This window comes from Heterodontus francisci, chromosome 6 (assembly GCF_036365525.1).
Source record: "Heterodontus francisci isolate sHetFra1 chromosome 6, sHetFra1.hap1, whole genome shotgun sequence".
Classification (NCBI taxonomy): Eukaryota; Metazoa; Chordata; class Chondrichthyes; order Heterodontiformes; family Heterodontidae; genus Heterodontus; species Heterodontus francisci.
The window spans coordinates 56,604,586-56,626,855 of record NC_090376.1 but is presented as its reverse complement, the minus strand read 5'-3'; the positions used below and the strand labels follow the sequence as shown (position 1 = coordinate 56,626,855).

The window sequence follows — 22,270 nt, the reverse complement described above, 5'->3', positions numbered from 1 at the left end:
TTTTTGTGTGCGTGTGCCTTTTTGAACTGCAGTTCTGATGAAAGGTCATTGACCTGAAATGTTAACGCTGTTTCTCTCTCCACAGATGCTGCCTGACCTGCTGAGTATTTCCAGCATTTTTTGTTTTTATTTCAGATTTCCAGCATCCACGGTATTTTGCTTTTATATCCTGGTCTCTTCCTCTTCCTAGCTTATATGCTGCCCTTCAGTGACATCATTTGTAAGCATGTAGTCAGTATCCATGTATATACTGGTGACACTAGTTCGACCCTCCACCACCTACTTTAATATCATTGCTAACACTGTGCTGTCTGGTTTACATAGTTGTGGATGGTCCAGAATTTTGAGTTTAAGCTAACCAAAGCCATCCTGAAACTCTGCACCCTAATCTCCCATTCCATCATATTTGCTGGCTGTTGGCTGAGTCTCCAGATTTCACATCTTTCTTGCTAACCTCTTGAACCTGGATCAATTCGAGCATATTCAAAACTTAGCTTGCATCTTATCCAGCTTTGCTTTCCATTGGTTCCCCAACCCGAACAAATTTTATTTTACTGTTTGAATTCAAAGGGAATGCTGCAAATGCTGAATATCTGAAATAAAAACAGAAAATGCTGGAAATGCACAGCAGACTGATCAACATTTGTAAAGAGAAAAGACAGGCTTTGATGAGCAGTTATATACCCGAAAAATTATAGCCTGCCTTCTCTCTTCACAGATGCTGTCTGAATTGCTGTTTATTTTCAGTGTTGTTTTTATTTCACATTGAAATCGAAGTACGCACTCACAAATCCCACCACAGCCTTGCCCATTCTACCTCTGTACTTCTCCGACGCTATGTTCCATTGCGTTCTTCTGACCAGTGTACCATGAATCATCTCCATCTGCTCCATATTCAGTGGCAGTGACTTTAAGCATCTTAGCCCCATATTCTGGAAATCTCTCCTTAAAACTCTCCCCACCTTTAGAAATCTCTCCCTTTTAAAAAAAAAAGCACACGCATCTTTGATCGTGCTTTATTCATCTCTAATTCTATTACTGCCTGTCTTCGCCTCTGTGGAAACACCTTGGCTTGTTTAATACATTAAAGGTGCTATATAAATGCAAGTTTCTTTTTGTCTTGCTGTCCAATAAATGTAATATGACATTGGGACAGTGAATCTTACTAGTTCTGTTTTTGTTTTAAAAGTCTCTTGTAGCTTTTCCAAAATTGAAACGTCAGGTTTTACTTCATGAACCTCAGGTCAGCTCACCCAAAGACTTCACAGAAGGCACACTTTTCTCAGTGAACCAGGACTTCTCTTTAATGTAAGTTTTAAAACTAGTGTTTTTCAAATCTGTTTATTTTTAGATATTAGAGCTGTAATTTCATCTAGCCGCAATTAATTTTTCAACAAGCTGATTTTTTTTCATTTACCCTCTTAACAGCTTTTTAAAATGGATTTAAGAATGATATTCAAAATGGTACGACGATTTTTTTTTGTCGCACCCACAGAGTAGTGCAAATTTATTAAACTTTTGGGACCTCTCAGGCAAATGGGTGAGAGTCCAGCTTTATGAATATGTTACTAGAATGTGGCTACTGGAAAACTAACTTTTTTTTTAAAGCAATTCAGCTCGTTGGAACATTTGCTGTTTGTCCTTTTAACTTGGGAGAGAGCAAGAGGAACAAGAAATGAAGGAACTTAAGCAAATTAGCTGGGAACATTTATTCAACAATATTTCTGTACAGAAGTGGAACACTTTTAAAGGAAACAAATGCTGGTCTTCCTAGTGACAATCACATCCCATGAATGAATTTTTAAAAAGGCATAATACTGATGCAGGATAAATACATTAATAGCATTAGCAAGCACCGTCATAATTTATCAACAAATCAATCTGAAGTCAACATGCTGACTCTGAAAATCCTGCAGGAAGAAAGGTGAAGTGATTCACTGAAAAAATGTGGAAACGTGGAAATATTTTGAAAGGGTGTCGGGGAGGTAAAAGTCAATCTGGAAAAGACCATAGCTTTAAATGCAGAACGTAACGGTCAGAAATTATTTCAGTCCTGTAAGCGAAAGAGGGCTGTCAGAAGATGTGAGGGCACTAAGATATTAATAGTGCTGAAACGGAGGATGTGCGTTAAGTAACTACTATAATCAATTATTCCTTCTAGATATTCATTTGGGTAGATGTAAGAAACTTCCCTCTTATCCACTTGCCTCCAAAGAAAGTAGTAATCCAAGTGGAATGAATGACTGACATAAATGAAATGGAAGTCCTAAACAGCATAAAACAAACATATCCTCAGTGTTTTTTTCAGAACAAATCTCATCCACAGAGGGTCAAGAGGTGACATTTTTGTTGAAAAATCCCAGTAAATTGGAAACATTTTCAAAAGATGATGCCCAACACAGCTACATTGGTCTTAAATTGATTTCGTTATTTATGGTATTAATTTAACAGGATTAAACATGAGGATTAACTTAATGAACAGCAGATGATAATGATTTAGGGGCGATCACATCTGACCAGCCTTCGACTTTATTGAAGGAGTGACATTCATGTAAACTGGAAAGCCCTAAAACATGGTATACATTGACTTCCAAAAAGCATCTGACAACATTTTGCAAAAAAGGCTACTAGGTTCAAAGTGGTGAGAATTTTAAAAATTTGGGAATGGTTAAGAAATTGGTTAAAGGATAGGAAACAGTGGGTACTTGTTAAAGGAATTATGGGGAGATGGTTGTGTCATGGTAATGGCCCAGGCTAATGCCCTGGGGACATGGTTCATATCCCACCATGGCAGCTGGTGGAATTTAAATTTGATTCATAAATTCAATTAATTAATAAAAATCTGGAATTGAAAGCTAGTCTCAATAATGGTGTCATGAAACTATTATTTTAATATTGTAATTGTAATGTATTTGTTGTAAAAACCCATCTGGTTCACTGATCTTTAGGGAAAGCAATCTGCCATCCTTACCTGGTCTGGCCTATGTGTGACTCCAGACCCACAGCAATGTGGTTGACTCTTAACTGCCCTCTGAAATGGCCTAGCAAGCCACTCAGTTATCAAGGGCAATTCGGGATGGGTGACAAATGCTAGCCTTGCCAGCGACGCCTATGTCCCTTGAAAGAATAAAATAAAATGTTGGGATCGAGAGAACTGCTGAGTGGAGTGCTGCCAGAATTGGTACTAGAATTCTTAGTGTTTCTAATTTACACTAACAACTTAGATTCAGAAACTTAATAGCCCAACAAGGGCGCTCACCGCTGATCTCGAAGAAAGCTTTGCTGAGAGAAATCTAGCGATTTCTGCGGTGAGAACTTTCTCTTTCAACATGCAATTAACTATTCCATTGTTAAGCTGCAGTGATGTCATCAAGCTGTTCAAGCAGCCAATCCCATTAAAAAATTCTCAAACAACCAGGAAATATAAAGTACTAAAAATCACTTTTTAAATAATTTACACAGTGAAATAAAGAGTGGGGTGAAGATAGAAGCTGAAATATCATGAAAAAAACTTAGATTTTTAAAATAATTTTTAAAAATTAGTAATTAATCAAAATTTGACAACATTCCACATTATTTTTCAGGGCCAGATCAGTTGTTCAGCAGTAGTTAGTACTTATAGAATTATAGATTCATAGACAGTTTAAGGCACAGAAAGAGGCCACTTGGCCCATAGTGTCTGTGCCGGCCGAAAAACAATCCACCTATTCTAATCCCACCTTCCAGCGTTTGCTTGTGCAGATTATGGCACTTAAGGTGCAAATCCAGACTCCTTTTGAATGAGTTGAGGGTCTCTTCCTCAACTACCCTTTCAAGCAGTGAGTTCCAGACCCCCACCACCCTCTGGGTGAAACAGTTTTTCCTCATCTCCCCTCTAATTTTTCTACCAATCACTTTAAATCTATGCTCCCTTGTCACTGACCTCTCTGCTAAGGTGAATAGACACTTCACTTCCATTCTATCCAGGCCCCTCAAAATTTTGTACATTTCAATCAGATCTCCCCTCAGCCTTCTCTGTTCCAAGGAGAACAACCCTAGCCTACCTAATCTTTCCTCATAGCTGCATTTTGCCAGTCTTGGCAACATCCTCGTAAATCTGCTCTGTACCCTCTAGTGCAATTACATCCTTTCTGTAATGAGGTGACCAGAACTGCACACAGTACTCAAGTTGTGGCCTAACCAATGAGTTATACAGTTCCAGCATAACCTCCCTGCTCTTATATTCCAAACCTCAGCTAATAAAGGAAAGGATTCCATACGCTTTCTTAACCACCTTTATCAACCTGTCCTGCTACCTTCAGGGATCCGTGGACATTCACTCCAAGGTCCCTCATTTCCTCTACACTTCAGTATTTTCCCATTTATCGTGTATTCCTTTGCCTTGTTTGACCTCCCCAAATGTATCACCTCCCACTTCTCCAGGTTGAATTCCATTTGCCACTTTTCTGCCCATCTGACCAGATCATCAATATCTTCCTGCAGCCTACAGCTATCCTCCTCGCTATCTACCACACAGCCAATTTTTGTGTTGTCTGCAAACTTCTTGATCGTGCCCCCTACGTTTATGTCCAAATTGTTAATATATACCACAAAAAGCAGGGGACCCAGTACAGATCCCTGCGGAACGCCACTGGAAACAACCTCCAGTCACTAAAACACCCGTCAACAATTGCCCTTTGTTTCCTGCCACTGAGCCAATTTTGTATCCACCTTGCTGCATTTCCCTGGATCCCATGGGATCTTATTTTTGTAACCAGTCTGCCATGTGAGACCTTGTTAAAAGCCTTGCTACAATCCATGTAGACCACATCAACTGCACTACCCTCATCTCTCTTCCTTGTTACTACTTCAAAAAATTCGATCAAGTTGATCAAACCAGTTCTTCCCTTAACAAATCCATGCTGACTATCCTTTATTAACCTGTGCCTTTCTCAGTAACAGTTTATCATGTCTCTTAGAATAGATGCCAATAATTTTCCCACTACTGAGGTTAGATTGACTGGCGTGTAATTATTCAGTCTATCGCGTGTAATTATTCAGTCTATCCTTCACTCACCTTTTAAACAGAGGTACAACGTTAGCAGTTCTCCAATCCTCCGGCACCACACCTGTATCCAGCGAGGACTGGAAAATGATGGTTAGACATTCTTCTGTTTCCTCTCTTGCTTCTTTTAACAGCCTAGGGTACTTTTCATCTGGCCCGAGTGATTTATCAACTTTCAAGGATGCTAATTCCATTAATACTTCCTCTCTCGCCATGTTTATCACATTCAATACTTCACACTCCTCCTCCTTAACTACAATATCTGCATTGTCCCCCTCTTTTGTGAAGACAGATGCAAAGTATTCATTAAGAACCATACCAACATTTTCCGCCCCTACACATAAGTTACCTTTTTGGTCTTTTATGGGCCCTACTCTGTCCTTATATTGCCATTTAAAAACCGAAATCATTGGCCAAAGCTTAACTTTCTTTGGGACTTCTAATAGCAATATGAGTGGAAAAGAGCAAGTTCTTACCAGATCAATTGATTTCACTGATTGCTGACTCTGGGGTGCACAGTGCAGTCTGTGGTGGACAAGTGAATGACAGACGGCAATTTCAGGATTTCCACATTAATTTCTGCTTGGTCTAAATCCTGAAATTGCAGTCAAATTCAGAGGGGTAATGACAGCGACATTTCACACTCAACCCTGCAAATTCGGGCCAATACAAACTAATCAAATGCAGAGGTCATACCAATTTCTTTTGGGGCAGGGGTAGGCGGGGGAGAAAGAGAGTTTAGTCTGAGGCAGCAGATCAGGACTTACAATATATGTAAGTATGTGAAACAACAGATTAAATATTGTATGTAATGGTGTCAAAGAGAGTGCAGTTGAAAAGGAAAATAAAAGATTTTGCTCAACACGACAGAGCAACAATCAACAGTAAACAAAATGTTGGATTTTGTAGCTGAAACAGTTGAATACAAGTTAGAAGAAGTCAGTGTGCTGTTCAGACTATGCCTTGAGCACTGTCAGATTCTGGTAACCAAGACACAAGGGAGACATTAAAATCTGAAGGTGATGAGAGACAATTTTTGAGTCTTCACTAACTAATGTCAGGGAACTGAGTTATGAGGAAAGACTGGAGCGATTTAGGGTGATCAGTTTTGAAAGGATGTAACTCTGGACAACTTGGAGATATGTAAGACTGTATATACAGTATTGGAAAGGAAAATCTAGAACACTGCAAACTGAAAAACGATAGACGATGGGGAACAGGCTCAAACTAGTGAAAGGGAAATTTAAGACAGATATTAGGTGTATAAAGATCATTCATTATATGGAATAGTTGCCTGCTTTCAGTGTTTTGTGGGCTGACTGTCACCAGAGCTTTGAGTTGCCCTATTCAGGTGTGGTGCAGCATGCTTCAAAATCTTGCTGTATAATCTATGTGACAACTAGTTGATAGCAGATGGCCTGGAATTAGCACCAGTTTTCATGTTCATCCTTGAAGCGTGCTTCGTTTTCTTCTACTGGCCTGTCTTCTATACTGTCTCAATTGACATCAACCAATTTGGGGGGTGGAGGGGAACTTCCTGCCACAGAAGGCTGCAGTTGAGAGGAAACTGATGTGCTTGCCATGATGAGGCCTTGTGTTTATGAGGCCTGGAAGGTAGCAAGTTGTATATTTTCACCACTTAAGAGATGAAACTATCATGTATATATTACCGTATAAAAAATTTGGCAAAGGATTAATTCAAGTCTCCTCATTAGGTACCACTAATTTCTATCATTTTTTTATAAGCTGTTAAATAATGTCAGAAACCCTCTTCCCTCCCAAAGAAAGACATAAGAATTCTATATTCAATAGCACGCATGTTTTTCTTCCAGCAAGAACAGCAAGGTTCAGAAGAGGGGAAAGATTAATTTAATTGGAAGATTACAGCTAACCACAGAAAGAATGAGAGAAGAAGAAAATGAAGGAATAGTCCAGCTGAGAATATTACGCACGCAGGTATACTTTAAGTATCAATACTGAACTCTAAATAAAAATTTTTATGTTGAAATGTAAGTGATAATTTCCTGTCTTTACACTCTACAACAGGGAACCTTGCCCACTGACAGCACACATTAGAAATTCGAGTGAACATGTTACACATGATTTTCTGACCATTTAAATTAATTGGATCAGGATGGTTGTGATGTTTCTGGTGGTTGAATAACTTATCAGTGTTCTCTATCAGGGCTCCCATATAAAGGATGGCAGTTTGGGCAAGGTCTTGGAGGTGCCTGTTGCACATGGAATAGTGCCTGGAAAGGATGGTGGGGGGGGGGGGGGGGTGGATGGTGGAGATCAAAGCCTTCAGGGGGTGAAAGAGAAAACTGAAAATAAAAGGGAAGTTATTTCTCTCTCTAAAATATTTTCCTTTTGGACAGCACAGTATATTGGTGGTTTCGTGCTTAATCAGATGGTGGTAGGATATAGATTTGTATATGTTCTTTTCCTTATTGGTGTTTGGCTGACCTTGGATATTTTGGGGAGTTACTAAGCAACTAAGTTTTATGTCATCAGAGTGCAGGAATGGGGTTAGGGAGGAAAACACAAGCTATCAAAAAGCTGTTCTAGAGTGGCGCTGCAAGGGACCCCAACATGGGCTCGTTATCCATATATGCCTCAGTCAAAGAATAGTGAGTCTGAAAGGAGGAGAAAATGCAAAGTAATTTGGCCCATAAAAGTAAATTTCCTCTTTGCCTTTACATGTCTGAGAGAACTTGACGACTCTTCTTGATCTGGCTGTTGGAAAGTATAAGAGCAGTATGGGCTTGTTCATCCATGGGGATAGATCTTCCACTCTGTGGGAAGTCTCTTGTGTCTCCTGATGGCCCAATGGAAATCGCGAGTAACTGAAAAGGGAACCATATGGATACATGCAAAGAGAAATGTGTTTTATTCATACCTTTTTTCACACATTACAACTTGACAGTGAAATTATTTTCCTGCTGTTTGTTTTTCTCAATGTAAGAATTTCCAAAGTAATTTTTTTTATCTACAGTAATACTTTGCACAACCATCTTAGATTCTTACCTGTTCTTGTTCATGGCATGTTGTAATCAATTCAGCTCATTCAATTAAATTGTGACTCATAAGCTCCCCAATAATTTACATATTGCTTCAGTTTACTAATGCCTTTCAAATAATACATATTATAATGATGGCTACTGTGAGGCAGCTGTTGCAAATTTTTAAGGCCTGATAGATTTGAATGAGCAGATTCTTCATATTGGTCTAAAGCATGTGTAAAAGCAGGAATTCTCAACCTTTGCAGGAGTTTGCTATTTCTGTTCCTCCTCCCCCCCCCCCCCCCCCCCCCCCCCACACTAGCCATTATCCCCAAAACAGCTGAAAAACCCACTACTCCTTCAATGTAAAATTGGCCCCCAGTATAAACATTCTAAATCTTTCAGCCACATGACCCCACAGCACTATTTTAAAAAAATGCATAACTTACATTTCCGTCAGTGGGCTTATTTCTTAGCTGTGCACAGGTTTTCTATCCGGTGTTGCTGAGCCAGTGCAGAGAGTCACGTTTGTTGAGTTGCGATTCTTAGTGCTGGCTAGACCTAAGGAAATGAGCAGCTTCAGAACTTGTGCTATTTGAGGAAATTCCCATTCTACTGGTAGCCAAAAATTGGCCAAAACTTCTAGGAAATGTAAGCTTCAATATTTGGGGTTTTCCTCTTCCTTTGGTAACAAATTAGCTGTAGATTGTGATTTACTGATGAGGTTCTTTAATTGCTTAAAAAAAACTCAATTTTTTTTTAAAAAAGCTTCAATTTAAAAGCGAAGAAAGCCTGATCATTTAGTTTTTAAGAACAGGGAAAATACCAGATGCTGTTGTGTAAATTGATTTACAGTTGAAATTTTGATTCCTTTTTGTTTTAATTTCCAGGAAGCAATCATACAAATCATGAAGATGCGGAAAAAAATCACAAATGCTCAACTCCAGACAGAACTTGTAGAAATACTGAAAAATATGTTTTTGCCACAGAAAAAAATGATCAAAGAACAAATTGAATGGCTGATAGAGCACAAATATATTAGAAGGGATGAATCGGACATAAACACTTTCATTTATATGGCATAGTGACTGTGTAAGAGAACAATGCCAGAAATTGGAATGAGTCCTGTTTTGTCTTTGCAGACTATGAAAGAGGTAGCTGAAGAGTGACGACAGTTCAAAGATTTATTCAGTTGCATTATTAAGTTCCTGCCTTACTGTATGACAGACGAATAATATTTACCAGTTTCATCCACTTAGCATTTACCTGCCTTTGTGTAGTTCACTTTTGACAGCATGCTGTTTTGTGGGAGTACTGAATTCATCAGAACCTGCTATGCTTTCTTTGGCCCTATTTTCACTTGTTCTGTACCAGAGTTAAATATATTTTTTTCCAGACACAATTAAACCAGTGAATATAGGACTTTAAATTTTCATGCACTGGGGAAAATACTTGAGTCATTTTGTATTACAAAAAAAAGTGTTAGGAGCAGTGGTTTCACTTTTCTGAAGATACCAGGTGCTGTCATTTAGTACAGACTGGCCTGATATGATTTTTTTTTTTAAACCTGTTGTACACTTGAAATGTTTAATATTACTCTGGCTATGGTGGTTCACTATTGAGCATAGATGATGTGGTAATGTTAGAAGGAGTTGTCCCTATCCTAGTAATTCTAAAACTATTTTAATTAGCTGGTTGCAGCCTGAATTCAGAGGCTGCTGGTCATTCAAGCCTGTCACAGTTGGGATCAATTTTTCATTCTTTCTGACGTCCCAAAGGGGCACCTTGAGTTAGAAATGTCTCCAACAAGTTTGGTGCAGAGGAAAGAGAAGGATATAAAAACAATAATTTGAACTTTCCCTAAATGTCTATTGGGTAAAGGAACCATCCATCATAGTACCAAGCCATACAGATCATAAATTACCAGGTTTTATTAGCAGGCTGTGTGTTAGGGTTTTCCAACGGGCACCAGTTGCTACAATTGGCCTGGCATCTTGCAATATTCTGATACAGCTGAGAACCGAGGCCCAGTTAACCATTTGTATGAAATTACATTTCATACTCCTCCTATTTTTTTTCTATGTTAGTGTAAGTGGTAAAATGTAGTATATTAAGATATTGTTTTGTAGTTTCCTGGACTAGGGAGAGAGAAAATGAGCTAAGGTTTCTGTTCTTGATTGCTATTCAGTAATTCCAGCTGGAAAGCATACAATGGGCGAGGACAAGATCAGGCTCAGTTGCAATGCCCTATACAGTCAAATAGCCTGATACAATTTAGGCTCACATCAAGCATTTGGGAGAAGCAGTGGTGCTGCCAGCTCCAGTGGAACTGTATCCCATCAAGAGTCTATGTCTTCAGAAGAGGCAGGAGAGAAAATCTGAGTGTGAAAATCCTATTTACCTTTTTTATAATTTTACCTTGTTGCATCCAATCCTACTGACTGGTAATGTTAGTGGAGATGTCTGTAGTCTGCTCTTACCCCATTTTCTTTGCTGAAAGTCAGTCCTAGATGAAAAGTGTCTGAAAAAATGGGGAGAAGTAGAAAAATAGTAACAGACTAAATGTGTATCAGCTTTTGTGATGGTGGCTGTTTACACACAAAAATGATGCAGTCGTCACTGGAATTTAGTGTGGTTCTGAGGCAGCTGAAAACCTAAGCTCAGTTTACTACATGCAGTGAGTGATCCAGTACTTGGCTCCATCTTATAAAATTGGATCACCTTTCACAAAATGTTGTTTCCTTTAATTAAGCAAAAACTAATATTTTGGCATATACCCTTGCATGTGTGCATGCAGCGCTTTTAACTTTTTTTCTTTTTAAATCTTCAGTGCCCCACAAACACTTAGCACCACATTCTCTGACAGGGCTGAAAATGTCTATTACCTAACGTTTTTATATGCGGCTTCAGTTATATTGATATATTGCAATTTTATTCAATTAGATGGCAATATTTATCGTTGTAGAGACCTAAGTTGGAATCTTGTGCTGACTGCACTTCAACCTGACCTTTCTCTTTGGGGATAAGTTTTGCCAGTCTTAGTACTATGGGGTGGGCAAAATGGACTGTTATGTGAGGAGCCTCCGCAGTGAGTTGACTGAGGAGTGACATTGTCTAAATGTGTAACATAGATTATGGTCAGGAATGTCCTGCACTCCCAAGCTGAGGCTAATGCTGTCAGAAGTTTAGTTCAGATGGATTGTGGAGGGCAGAGACTGCAGCTTTGTCAAAGGTTTTATTTAATTAATATGGTAATAGGGCTGCTTGGAATTCATGGTACTGTATATTCTGGGAATTGGGAAAATTGACAAGCTCATTGAGTGAAGATGATTAAATATATTAAATAAATAAGCTGTTCACATTCAAAATCCCATTCCTTTTAACGACTTTTTTTTTAAACACGTGCTGCAATTTCACGGAAATGGTGACTGTGGTCATCAGTAACTTTTGTCTCTGAGCCATTGCTCTTTGAACATTTTTTGCCAGTCAGCTGTGGTGATGCAAGTCCACAATGTCACATTTTGATTCACAGCTAATTGATAAATTGAGAGACTTGGCAAAAAAAAACTTGTTTTCTTTAGAAATGCTATTTTACATTAAGTACTAGTTGACTGTCCTCCAGTGTCTGGGTGAAATTATCCAGTGAGTAGTTGGGACTTATAGACTATGAACGCCCAAGATTCAGTTGCTGGACTGTGACAAGTTTACTGATCTCAGCCAGGACAGCCATAGGCCTTAGCTCCCCTACGTTGAGGGGAGTATAAACCAGGATTCCTGTTCAAAATTGTTACCTGGTGACTCCTGCTGGAAGTGTGCATAAATTAATGTCAGGTGACTTCTGGGCTCAGCATGGTGCCAGGTACAGTTGAACAGCCTGAAACATTCATTGTCAAAATTCAGACATGAATAACGGGCACTTGAGCAAGGCTCTGGAGGGCAACCAATATCCAGGGCAGCATACTGCGGCAAGGAGTCAATGACTTTAGGAGGGGAGAAAATTGAGGGCGAAAAATTATTAGTTGACTAAAATTACTGCAGTTTGTGCAGGGCACTGATGATTGTACAAGTGGCATGTATGCATAAAAGGGGATTTTGGTGAGTAATTTCCATTTCCTTCCTGCAAAACTTACATCCCTAATATTTATGGGATGATAAAATTTGAATACCTTACTTTCAGGTTGTGGTTTTCCTTAAGTATCTTGGCATTCTCCCACTAAAAAGGGAATATTACATGTAATATTCATTGTTTACATGCAGTAATTAAGTATGGGGATCATGAATTCTCAGTTTGGAACATGTCCAATCCCTTGAGTGCACTGAGGTAAGCAAATGCAGGACTGAAAAATATGCATAGGTGGAGTGAGGAAGGGAAAAGGGGTGCATACCATTTTTTGCTGGTCCTAGTATTTGCTTGGTACTATTGTGAGATGGGAGCTTGGAAAAATATGGGTACCAATTTAGTTCTTCAATGCCAACCAAATACCAAATGCAGAGAAATCAATGTATAGTTCTGGATCTAATCACAATGATCTGGGAGGAGGCCTAAATAAATATTTTAATAAAAAGCAAAATTAATCTTGATTATGTGACCAGATTATTGTGATTTAATACAGAGTAAGTTAGTATAAACAAAAACAAATTGCATGCTCTATGAAAACCCCAGAAATGGCATGCACCATGTATCTGCACACTGTTTCACTTCATTGAATAAAGATGTGTATATGGATCTTGTAACACTGCCTGGTCAAGAAAACATGGGAAATATTAGAATTATTAATTTTATTCAAATGGAGTAAGAATCTTTTTATATGGAATTAGTCAACAATTTAGAATTGTGACTTAATTGTTTTATCAATCTGCAATTTATGGTAATAGATATTAAAATTACATTTGAAGTCTTCCATTTCTCTGTGTCCGCAAAATCTTTAATTTTAATGTTCTTTTTAAAGGAACCTTAGATCTGCTCTTAGACCTGTGCTTTTGCTCCCTGCGGCATCAGTGAGTGTAATTTGACACCTTTTCCCATTAAAAAAAAAATAAAATCCAAGAAAAAGACAACTCATTGTAACTTGTTTAACTTAAATACAAGTTATTGAATAAGTTAAAATATTTCACAAATCCTCAGTATTTGGATCTACTCATTTGTACTACCCTAGAAACTACTTTTTAAAAGTATAGAAAACGATAATGAAAACTTATGACTGAGATTTTTCATTATATTGAGAATAAGATTTCTTTACTCATTTGTGCAAATTTATTGTACACAGAATCCTGAAGAAACTTGGACTTGCAGGAATGATTTCTCATGTGAAGCTGTGTGTTGAGGTCACCAATAAATTGTGTACATTTGTTACCCTAGTTATACATAAGCTGTTGCATATTTTACATATCATTGTAAGATGTTGAAGACTTAGAAGCCTTCCTGTAACATACACTAAGTAAAGCCTGAAGTGTTGCGCAAAGTTGAATTGATAGGTTTTGCTTTACAATTAATATTTACAAGTTGAATGTGTGCCACTACATACCAAGGTTATGATGCTGTACAATTTTTGAATGGTAGCAGTTTCTACATAGCAGCCTGATCAAACTATTTTGATGTACTACATTATTTTTTGAATTTTTATTTTTTAAGTTGCATAATTTATTTTCCAGCAAAATAAAAGTGCAATATAAAACCTCCATGTGCGTTTTATATAATCAGTTATGTAATTTTAAGACACTATAATACGGTTACAAATTAAAAGACTTTTTTCTAAACTCAGTTTTATACTGTATCCTTAAAAATAATCTGGTTTGCTATTCTCCTACTTGTTAAAGGGGTGATCTGCATTCACTCGTCTGCAGTAAACTTCCACCCCTTGTGCATATGATGTAATGTGGACATCGGACTTTCAAGGATTGACCATCTTAAATATTGTAACTAGTAGGATTTGTGAAAGGAAATGTTACCTGGATAAGATGCAAGAAGCTTGCAGACTGTATATTTATAGCTTCATATACATGCAAATTTTAAATGGAGCACTGCTGTAATTAGATTGTGTGTATATATCTGAAAGACCACATAATACAAATAAACCTGTAAATGTTGAAGTACTGTACACCATATTAGCCACACTTTCAGAAGGAAATCATCAGCTCTTGATAATGCTGATGACCAAACTGAAGCAATTTGAGATTTATGGAAATACAGAAGACTGTTTAGTTCATTAAGTCTACTCCTTCCATGTCTATTATCCTGTAATTTGGGAAATTTACACAGGATTACATTTTTTTTAGGAGGCAGTTTAGCAACAGCTGTGCACCTAACTGTGCATGGGACAAACATTCTTATGGACTTTGATACAGGCAAACATGAAATCCATGAATATAAAGGTCAACTGAAAATAAGCTGTAATTTCAAAATGGTCAAAAGTAATGTCTGAGTAATTCCAGCAAGGTGAGTTTTTGGACTTTGTTCTTTTTGGTGCTGCTTATATATTGGTTTGTAATTACATGGATGTAAATTTGATCTATGTATTACATGTTCAGATTGACAAATGTTCTATAGATAAAGATGCGCTATAGCATGGGCATGCATCAATTTACTGCAAGTATTAAGCACTCTGCTAGCATGTGCTCCATCGAGGCCTGGCATGTAAAAGTCCACTCCATAGACAGAATTCTGGCTTCCAGGACTACTTTCCATAAGGGCTGGAAGTGTTGGGACTAGTCTGTGTGTAACTATGTGCCACTGCCACCATTCTTCTGAGTGGTGAGGTTAGAGTTACTTCACTTGGCAACAAGGCAGCGTTTGACCAAATCTGGTATCAAAGAGCCCTAATAAAACAAAGTTAATGGGGATCAGGGATAAAATTCGAGCAGCTGGTGTCCAACCTGCCATAAATAAGGATGATTACCATTTTTGCAGGAGTTCCTCAGGACAGTGTCCTAGGCCTGAGGATTTTCAGCTATTTCAGTAATTTGTTCTTTCATAAAGTCAGAAATGAGCCTGTTGCTGATTGATCAATGCTAAGCCATATTTGGAATTCCTCAGATAATGAAGCAGCCCATGCCCTCATGCAAAAAAACTTTGGTATCTAGGCTTGAGCTGATAAGTGGTAACATTTGCACTACACGAGTGTCAGGAAATGAACATCAACGAGAGCACAGCTACATCCCCTTGACATTCAATGGTATTGCAATCCTTAAGCCCCAACATCAACATCCTGGGATCATAAATGACTAGAAGCTGAATTGGAGCAACGAAAGTGCCATGCCCACTAGAGCAGGTTAGTGGCTGAGTAGTCTGTGGCGAGTGGCTCACCTAAGTCTCTGAAGAAAGTGTGTCTACCACCTGCAAGGCACAAATCAACAGTGTGATGGAATACTCTCCACTTGCTAGGATGGTTGCAACTCCAACACTCAAGATGCTTATCCTCTGCATAACAAAACAGTTCACTTGATTGGTACCCTTTCCACTGGTTTAAACATATAGTCTCACCACTGTTGCTGTACTGTGGCTGCAGTGTGTACTATCAACAAGATGCACTACAGTAACTCACCAAGGCTTCTTTGACAGCACCTCCCAAACCCACGACCTCCAGAGCTTAGGACAAGAGCAGCAGGTGCATGGGAACACTCACCTTCGAGTTCCCTGCTGAGTCATGCACCATCCTTACTTAGACCTATATCACTGTTCCTTCATTGTTGCTGGGTCAAAATCCTGGAACCTAACATAGGAACACCATCTTCAGGTAGCCTGCAGAGCTACAAGAAGGCTCACAACTATCTTCTCATGGGTAACTAGTGGTGGGCACATCCTGAGATTAATTTTCCAGCTATTTAAAAATAAAATCAAAGACAAAATTAAGGACCCTTGACCCCACCACCCTTGCAAACTACCGCCCCATCTCCAACCTCCCTTTCCTCTCCAAAGTCCTTGAACGTGTTGCCACCTCCCAAATCCGTTCCCATCTTTCCTGGAACTCCATGTTTGAATTCCTGCAATCAGGTTGCCGGCCCGGCCACAGGACCGAAGCAGCTCTTATCAAAGTCACAAATGACATCCTATGTAACTGTGACAAAGGCAAACTTTCCCTCCACGTCCTTCTCGACCTGTCTGCAACTTTTGACACAGTTGACCACAACCTCCTCCAATGCCTCTCCACTGTCATCCAGCTGGGTGGTACTTCTCTTACCTGGTTCCATTCTTGTCTATCAAATCATAGCTGGAGAATCACTCCTCTTCATGCTCCTGTACCGTTACCTCTGGTATCCGACAAGGATCTATCCTTGGCCCCTCCTATCTCTCATCTACCTGCTGCCCCTTGGCAACATTATCCAAAAGCACAGTGTTAGTTTTCAGTCTGCTGATGACACTCAGCTCTACCTCACCACCTCTCTCAACTCCTCCACTTTTACTAAATTAGCAGACTGCTTATCTGACATCTGGATGAGCAGAAATTTCCTCCAATTAAATATTGGGAAGATTGAAGCCATTGTTTTCGGTCCCCGCTCCAAATTCTGTTCTCTAGCTACCAACTCCATTCCTCTCCCTGGCAACAGTCTGAGTTTAAGCCAGTCTGTTTTCAACCTTGGTGTTACGTTTGACCCCAAGATGAGCTACCAGCCTCATTCATGCCATCACTAAGACAGCCTATTTCCACCTCCATAACATTGCCCCTGTTTCAGCTCAGATGCTGCTGAAACTCTCATTCATGCCTTTGTTACCTCTGGACTCGACTATTCCAATGCACTCCTGGCTGGTTTCCCACATTCTACTCTCTTGAGGAAAACTTGAGGTCATCCAAAAACCTGCTGCCCATGTCTTAGAGCAACAGGACTTGCTGTGAGTTATCACTCCTGTGTTTGCTGACCTACATTGGCTCCTGGTCAAACAACATACTGATTTTAAAATCAACGAGAGAGCATCACTATGTCCCCTTGACGTTCAATGGTATAGCAGTCCTTAAGCCCCCACCATCAACATCCTGGGGTCACAAATGACTCAAGATGCTTGATCCTATGCATAACAAAACAGTCCATTTGATTGGTACCCCATCCACTGGGTTAAACATATACTCTCACCACTATTGTACTGTGGCTGCAGTGTTTACTATCAACATGATGCATTACAGTAACTCACCAAGGCTTCTTAGACAGCACCTCCCAAACCCACGACCTCCAGCACTTAGGACAAGAGCAGCAGGTGCATGGGAACACTCACCTTCAAGTTCCCTGCTAAGCCATACACCATCCTCACTTAGACCTATATCACTGTTCCTTCATTGTTGCTGGGTCAAAATCCTGGAACCTAACATAGGAGCACCATCTTCATGTAGCCTGCAGAGCTACAAGAAGGCTCACAACTACCTTCTCATGGGTAACTAGTGGCGGGCACATCCCGAGATTAATTTTCCAGCTATTTAAAAAAAAATCAAAGACAAAATTAAGGACCCTTGACCCCACCACCCTTGCAAAATACCGCCCCATCTCCAAACTCCTTGAACGTGTTGCCACCTCCCAAATCCGTTCCCATCTTTCCTGGAACTCCATATTTGAATCCCTCCAATCAGGTTTCAGGGATTATCAGGGATAGTCAGAAGCTTTTTCCCGGGGTGGAAGAGTCAGTTACTAGGGGACATAGGTTTAAGGTGAGAGGGGCAAAGTTTAGAGGGGATGTGCGAGGCAAGTTCTTTACACAGAGTGTGGTGAGTGCCTGGAACTCGTTGCCGGGGGAGGTGGTGGAAGCAGGTACCATAGAGACGTTTAAGAGGTATCTTGACAAATACATGAATAGGATGGGAATAGAGGGATACGGTCCCCGGAAGTGCAGAAGGTTTTAGTTTAGGCAGGCATCAAGATCGGCGCAGGCTTGGAGGGCCGAATGGCCTGTTCCTGTGCTGTACTTTTCTTTGTTTCAGGCCCTGCCACAGTACCGAAGCAGCTCTTATCAAAGTCACAAGTGACAGTAACAAAGGCAAACTTTTCCTCCTTGTCCTTCTCGACCTGTCTGAGGCCTTTGACACAGTTGACCACACCATCCTCCCCCAGTGCCTCTCCACTGTCATCCAGCTGGGTGGTACTTCTCTTATCTGGTTCCATTCTTGTCTATCAAATTATTTTCAAATCCCTCCATGGCCTCACCACTCCGTATCTCTAATCTCCTCCAGCCCCACAACCCTCCAAGGTATCTGCGCTCCTCTAATTCTGGTCTCTTGTGCATCCCTGATTTTAATTGCTCCACCATTGGTGGCTGTGCCTTCAGTTGCCAGGCCCCAAGAGCTGGAATACCCTCCCTATTCCTCTCCACCTCACTTTCCTCCTTTAGGACACTCCTTAAAACCTACCTCTTTGACCAAGCTTTTGGTCATTTGACCTAATGTCTTGTGACTCTGTGACCTACTTTGTTTTATAATAATCCTGTAAAGCCACTTGGGACGTTTGTTAAAAGCGCTATATAAATACTAGTTGTTGTAGACTGGATTTGTGTTCTCTTGGTCCACCTTCATAGTTAAAATTAAGTAGTATTCGAATTGGTCTGCATTGTGTCTCATTCTCAATGCTCTGATGTCAGCAACCCTAACATTTATGTCATTCAGTTCTGGTGCATTAAAAGTGTTATTAACGTTATAGAAATAGCATTAGCATGTAGTGTTGACTGCCTTCTTTCGTGAGACCTCCAGTTGGGACTACAACTCCCAGAAGACCTTGTGGCCAGACGGTTAACGGTTCTTCAGTGCTCGAGCCCTCACGTCATCATCCTCGTCCGTGATTGGATAGTGAACCTGCTCGCTTGTGATTGGTGTTTTTGAGTAAACCTGCTGAAGGTGAAAGAGATCATATTGTCTGCAATGGCGGCTGCTCGATTTGCTCTTCTAACCAACTGGCGAGCTCAGCGAGGTGACAGTGTGCCACGGCTGCTGGTGAGGAATCAGTGTCGGTTATTTGGGAGGCAGGCGACATGGTGTGAGGTGATCTTTAGAGGTCGATTGGTACACGATCAGGGCAGGGGTGTTTCGGCCATGCTCCGATTGGTGTGAATTCAGTTGCTTCAGATAGACCGGGCGGTATTGAGCACTTTGTAACATTATAGCTTGTGCAAGGCTATCAGTCTGGAGGGGAGAGTAACTGGTGTAAACCCATCTAAAGAATTGTTCTTCAACAGTGACATGTATGTGTCCAAGGCGAGGGCCACTCGTAGTGGGTGAAACATGTCTACTCTCCACAGGTTAGTAAATAGTGGACACATGATTCGAAGAGCGAAGTTCAGTTGACTTTAAAAAAAAATGTTGCAAACATTTAAATCAGTCAGTCAGTATCTGTGGCTAGCAGTTCAATTTCAGGTGAGTATCCTTAATCAGAACTACTAGACCGATGAACAGTGCCCACTCTTAAAATACCAGGAAACCATAAAAAGTATGTTTCTTAAAAATAAAAAAAGAGAGACAAGCAGTTATCTCCTGTATTTTTTTCTGATTTTTGAAATAACGAAGAGCCAAGTGGCCGTCAGGCTGGAAAAACTTCCATCAATAATCCTCCAGTTGACTCGGGATTTATTTAGACCACCTCCCATCGAGCAGTGGGTTTAAAGGGAAAATCCAGGTTAACAGATTAACGGTTTAAATATGTCATAGGAGAATAGCAAATTCTGTTTTGTTTTGAAGATTTTGTTTCTCACTTATGTGCGTTGGATGCAGATGTATGAACACTGCCACTCTCTCAACCATACTGCTAATAGCGCTGAGTTTTACATTGGGGAATACCTGAAAAACGAAAAATAAATCTTGTTCAAAAACGAAAAAATGCTGGAATTACTCAGGAGGTCTGGCAGCATCTTGGGAGAGAGAAGCAAAGTTAACGTTTCAGATCTGTGACCTTTCATCAGTAACACTATGAGATGGGCAGCACAGTGGCGCAGTGGTTAGCACCGCAGCCTCACAGCTCCAGCGACCTGGGTTCGGTTCTGGGTACTGCCTGTGTGGACTTGCAAGTTCTCCCTGTGACTGCGTGGGTTTCTGCCGGGTGCTCCGGTTTCCTCCCACAGCCGAAGACTGGCAGGTTGATAGGTAAATTGGCCATTGTAAATTGCCCCTAGTGTAGGTAGGTGGTAGGAGAATGGTGGGGATGTGGTAGGGAATATGGGATTAATATTGGGCCAAGAGAGTGTGGGAAAATGGAGCACTGACACGGAACACAAAAGTCCGAGTGTATCAGGCCTGTGTCCTCAGTACCTTGCTCTATGGCAGCGAGGCCTGGACAACGTATGTCAGCCAAGTGCGACGTCTCAATTCATTCCATCTTTGCTGCCTCCGGAGAATACTTGGCATCAGGTGGCAGGACCGTATCTCCAACACAGAAGTCCTCGAGGCGGCCAACATCCCCAGCTTATACACACTACTGAGTCAGCGGCGCTTGAGATGGCTTGGCCATGTGAGCCGCATGGAAGATGGCAGGATCCCCAAAGACACATTGTACAGCGAGCTCGCCACTGGTATCAGACCCACCGGCCGTCCATGTCTCCGCTTTAAAGACGTCTGCAAACGCGACATGAAATTGTGTGACGTTGATCACAAGTCGTGGGAGTCAGTTGCCAGCGTTCGCCAGAGCTGGCGGGCAGCCATAAAGACGGGGCTAAAGTGTGGCGAGTCGAAGAGACTTAGTAGTTGGCAGGAAAAAAGACAGAGGCGCAAGGGGAGAGCCAACTGTGTAACAGCTCCGACAAACAAATTTCTCTGCAGGACCTGTGGAAGAACCTATCACTCTAGAATTGGCCTTTATAGCCGCTCCAGGCGTTGCTTCACAAACCACTGACCACCTCCAGGCGCTTATCCATTGTCTCTCGAGATAAGGAGGCCAAAGAAGAAGAAGTATAAATGGGTGGTTGTTGGTCGGCACAGACTCGGTGGGCCGAAGGGCCTGTTTCAGTACTGTATCTCTAAATAAATAATAAATAAAATATAATACATCTTCATTGATGCTGCAAGTCCTTTGGCACCTCACTAAACAATCATTAGTTCATATGTGATCCTAGATGGTGAGTGCCAGCAGGCTATTCAACTTTGGCTTATCACATTCAAGCATAATCTTGCATGATATCTACACAAATGCTCTTTCCAGTAAGGGTCGGTGGATAGTGTTCAAAAATTGGAAATATGGCTGCCTTTTCCCCCTCTACCCAGGTGTGCTGAGACCAAGTGTCATTCCGCTACTGCCACTATAGCTAAATTCAGCTATCTCCAAATTGAGTAGTAATTGAACCTGGGACCTTCTAGTATATATGAGTCAACTACGTGCTGCATTTATCAAGGGAGCTTGAGTAAATTTCAAGAGCTGTTATTGGTTTTTAGCTGCCTTTATTATAACATAAGATTTTTTGATTTTAACAACATTCCTTTGGCATGTGATATGAAGTTTATGACAGGACCATTATAAATGTATGGTTTAGGTTCATATCTCGAACAGAAGTCATATTACTTCATAATGGAGGATTACTGAGTCCAAATATCTTGTGACCAAAGATGGTGCAATAATAGCTGCAATATTGACAGAGATAGCTGGTTATTAGTCAGTGAGAAATGTTTATCTTTAATTGAGCCAAACAAGTACATTCTTCTTTCGTGCTTTTTTATATTTTTACCATTTGGGGGATTTGCATTCATTTGTTTACACTTCTCATTCCGAAGTTGCTAGCATCTAGCCACTATACGTTTTTCCATGTGCGAAAGACAAATTAATCTTTTTGATACCGATATTAGTTTTCTTTTGTAATCAAGTATGAATATTTACAGCTTCTCAACAGGCTGCTGACAAAAATTCTTAATGACCTAATTCGATTTTGGCTTCACACTATCCACAGTTGTCAATTTTGTTTGATCACTTGAAAAGATGTTTAGGATTGGGTGATGTCAGATTTTTTTGAGGCTTCAATAGAAGCATACTTGGCAGTGATTTTGGAATGAACCAAACAAGTTGCATGTTTATGTTGATTTTGAAATCTGCCCTCAAACTCAGGATTAAGCTAACAGTAGTCACTAATGCCAAAGGTAGTCTAAATGTAAAAACATTGTGTTCTTTTGTGGTTTGGACTTTGAAATATTGTGAACAAATGGTCCACCAGACTGAATAACACAAAAGAGCTGGTCATATGGCTCCCAATTGTCAACCAAAAAGGGAAAATAAAAATTACAAATTGATGTATACTAAATCATAAGTCTAAAAGAGGCTAAAACATTTTATTGGATAG

The 22,270-nt window shown here is 40.2% G+C and overlaps 2 protein-coding genes across 4 annotated transcripts in view; both read left to right on the top strand.

The window, feature by feature from the left end:
• LOC137371326 (cullin-5) overlaps window positions 1–14,105 on the top strand; it is a 101,565-nt gene extending 87,460 nt beyond the window's left edge. For both annotated transcript variants that reach the window (XM_068033729.1, XM_068033730.1), the window contains exons 17-19: window positions 1,190–1,308; window positions 6,877–7,000; window positions 8,937–14,105. In XM_068033729.1, coding sequence (XP_067889830.1) covers window positions 1,190–1,308; window positions 6,877–7,000; window positions 8,937–9,131 — 438 coding nt within the window. In that variant the 3' untranslated portion in view covers window positions 9,132–14,105. The remainder of the gene's footprint in view (window positions 1–1,189; window positions 1,309–6,876; window positions 7,001–8,936) is intronic.
• A 4,715-nt stretch (window positions 14,106–18,820) lies between these two features.
• The window catches only part of acat1 (acetyl-CoA acetyltransferase 1), a 57,565-nt gene continuing 54,115 nt past the window's right edge, over window positions 18,821–22,270 (top strand). Inside the window, exon 1 of one of the 2 annotated variants that reach the window (XM_068033727.1) lies at window positions 18,821–18,950. In XM_068033727.1, the coding sequence (XP_067889828.1) occupies window positions 18,879–18,950 (72 nt within the window). In that variant the 5' untranslated portion in view covers window positions 18,821–18,878. The remainder of the gene's footprint in view (window positions 18,951–22,270) is intronic. The other variant, XM_068033728.1, reaches the window with a different exon arrangement.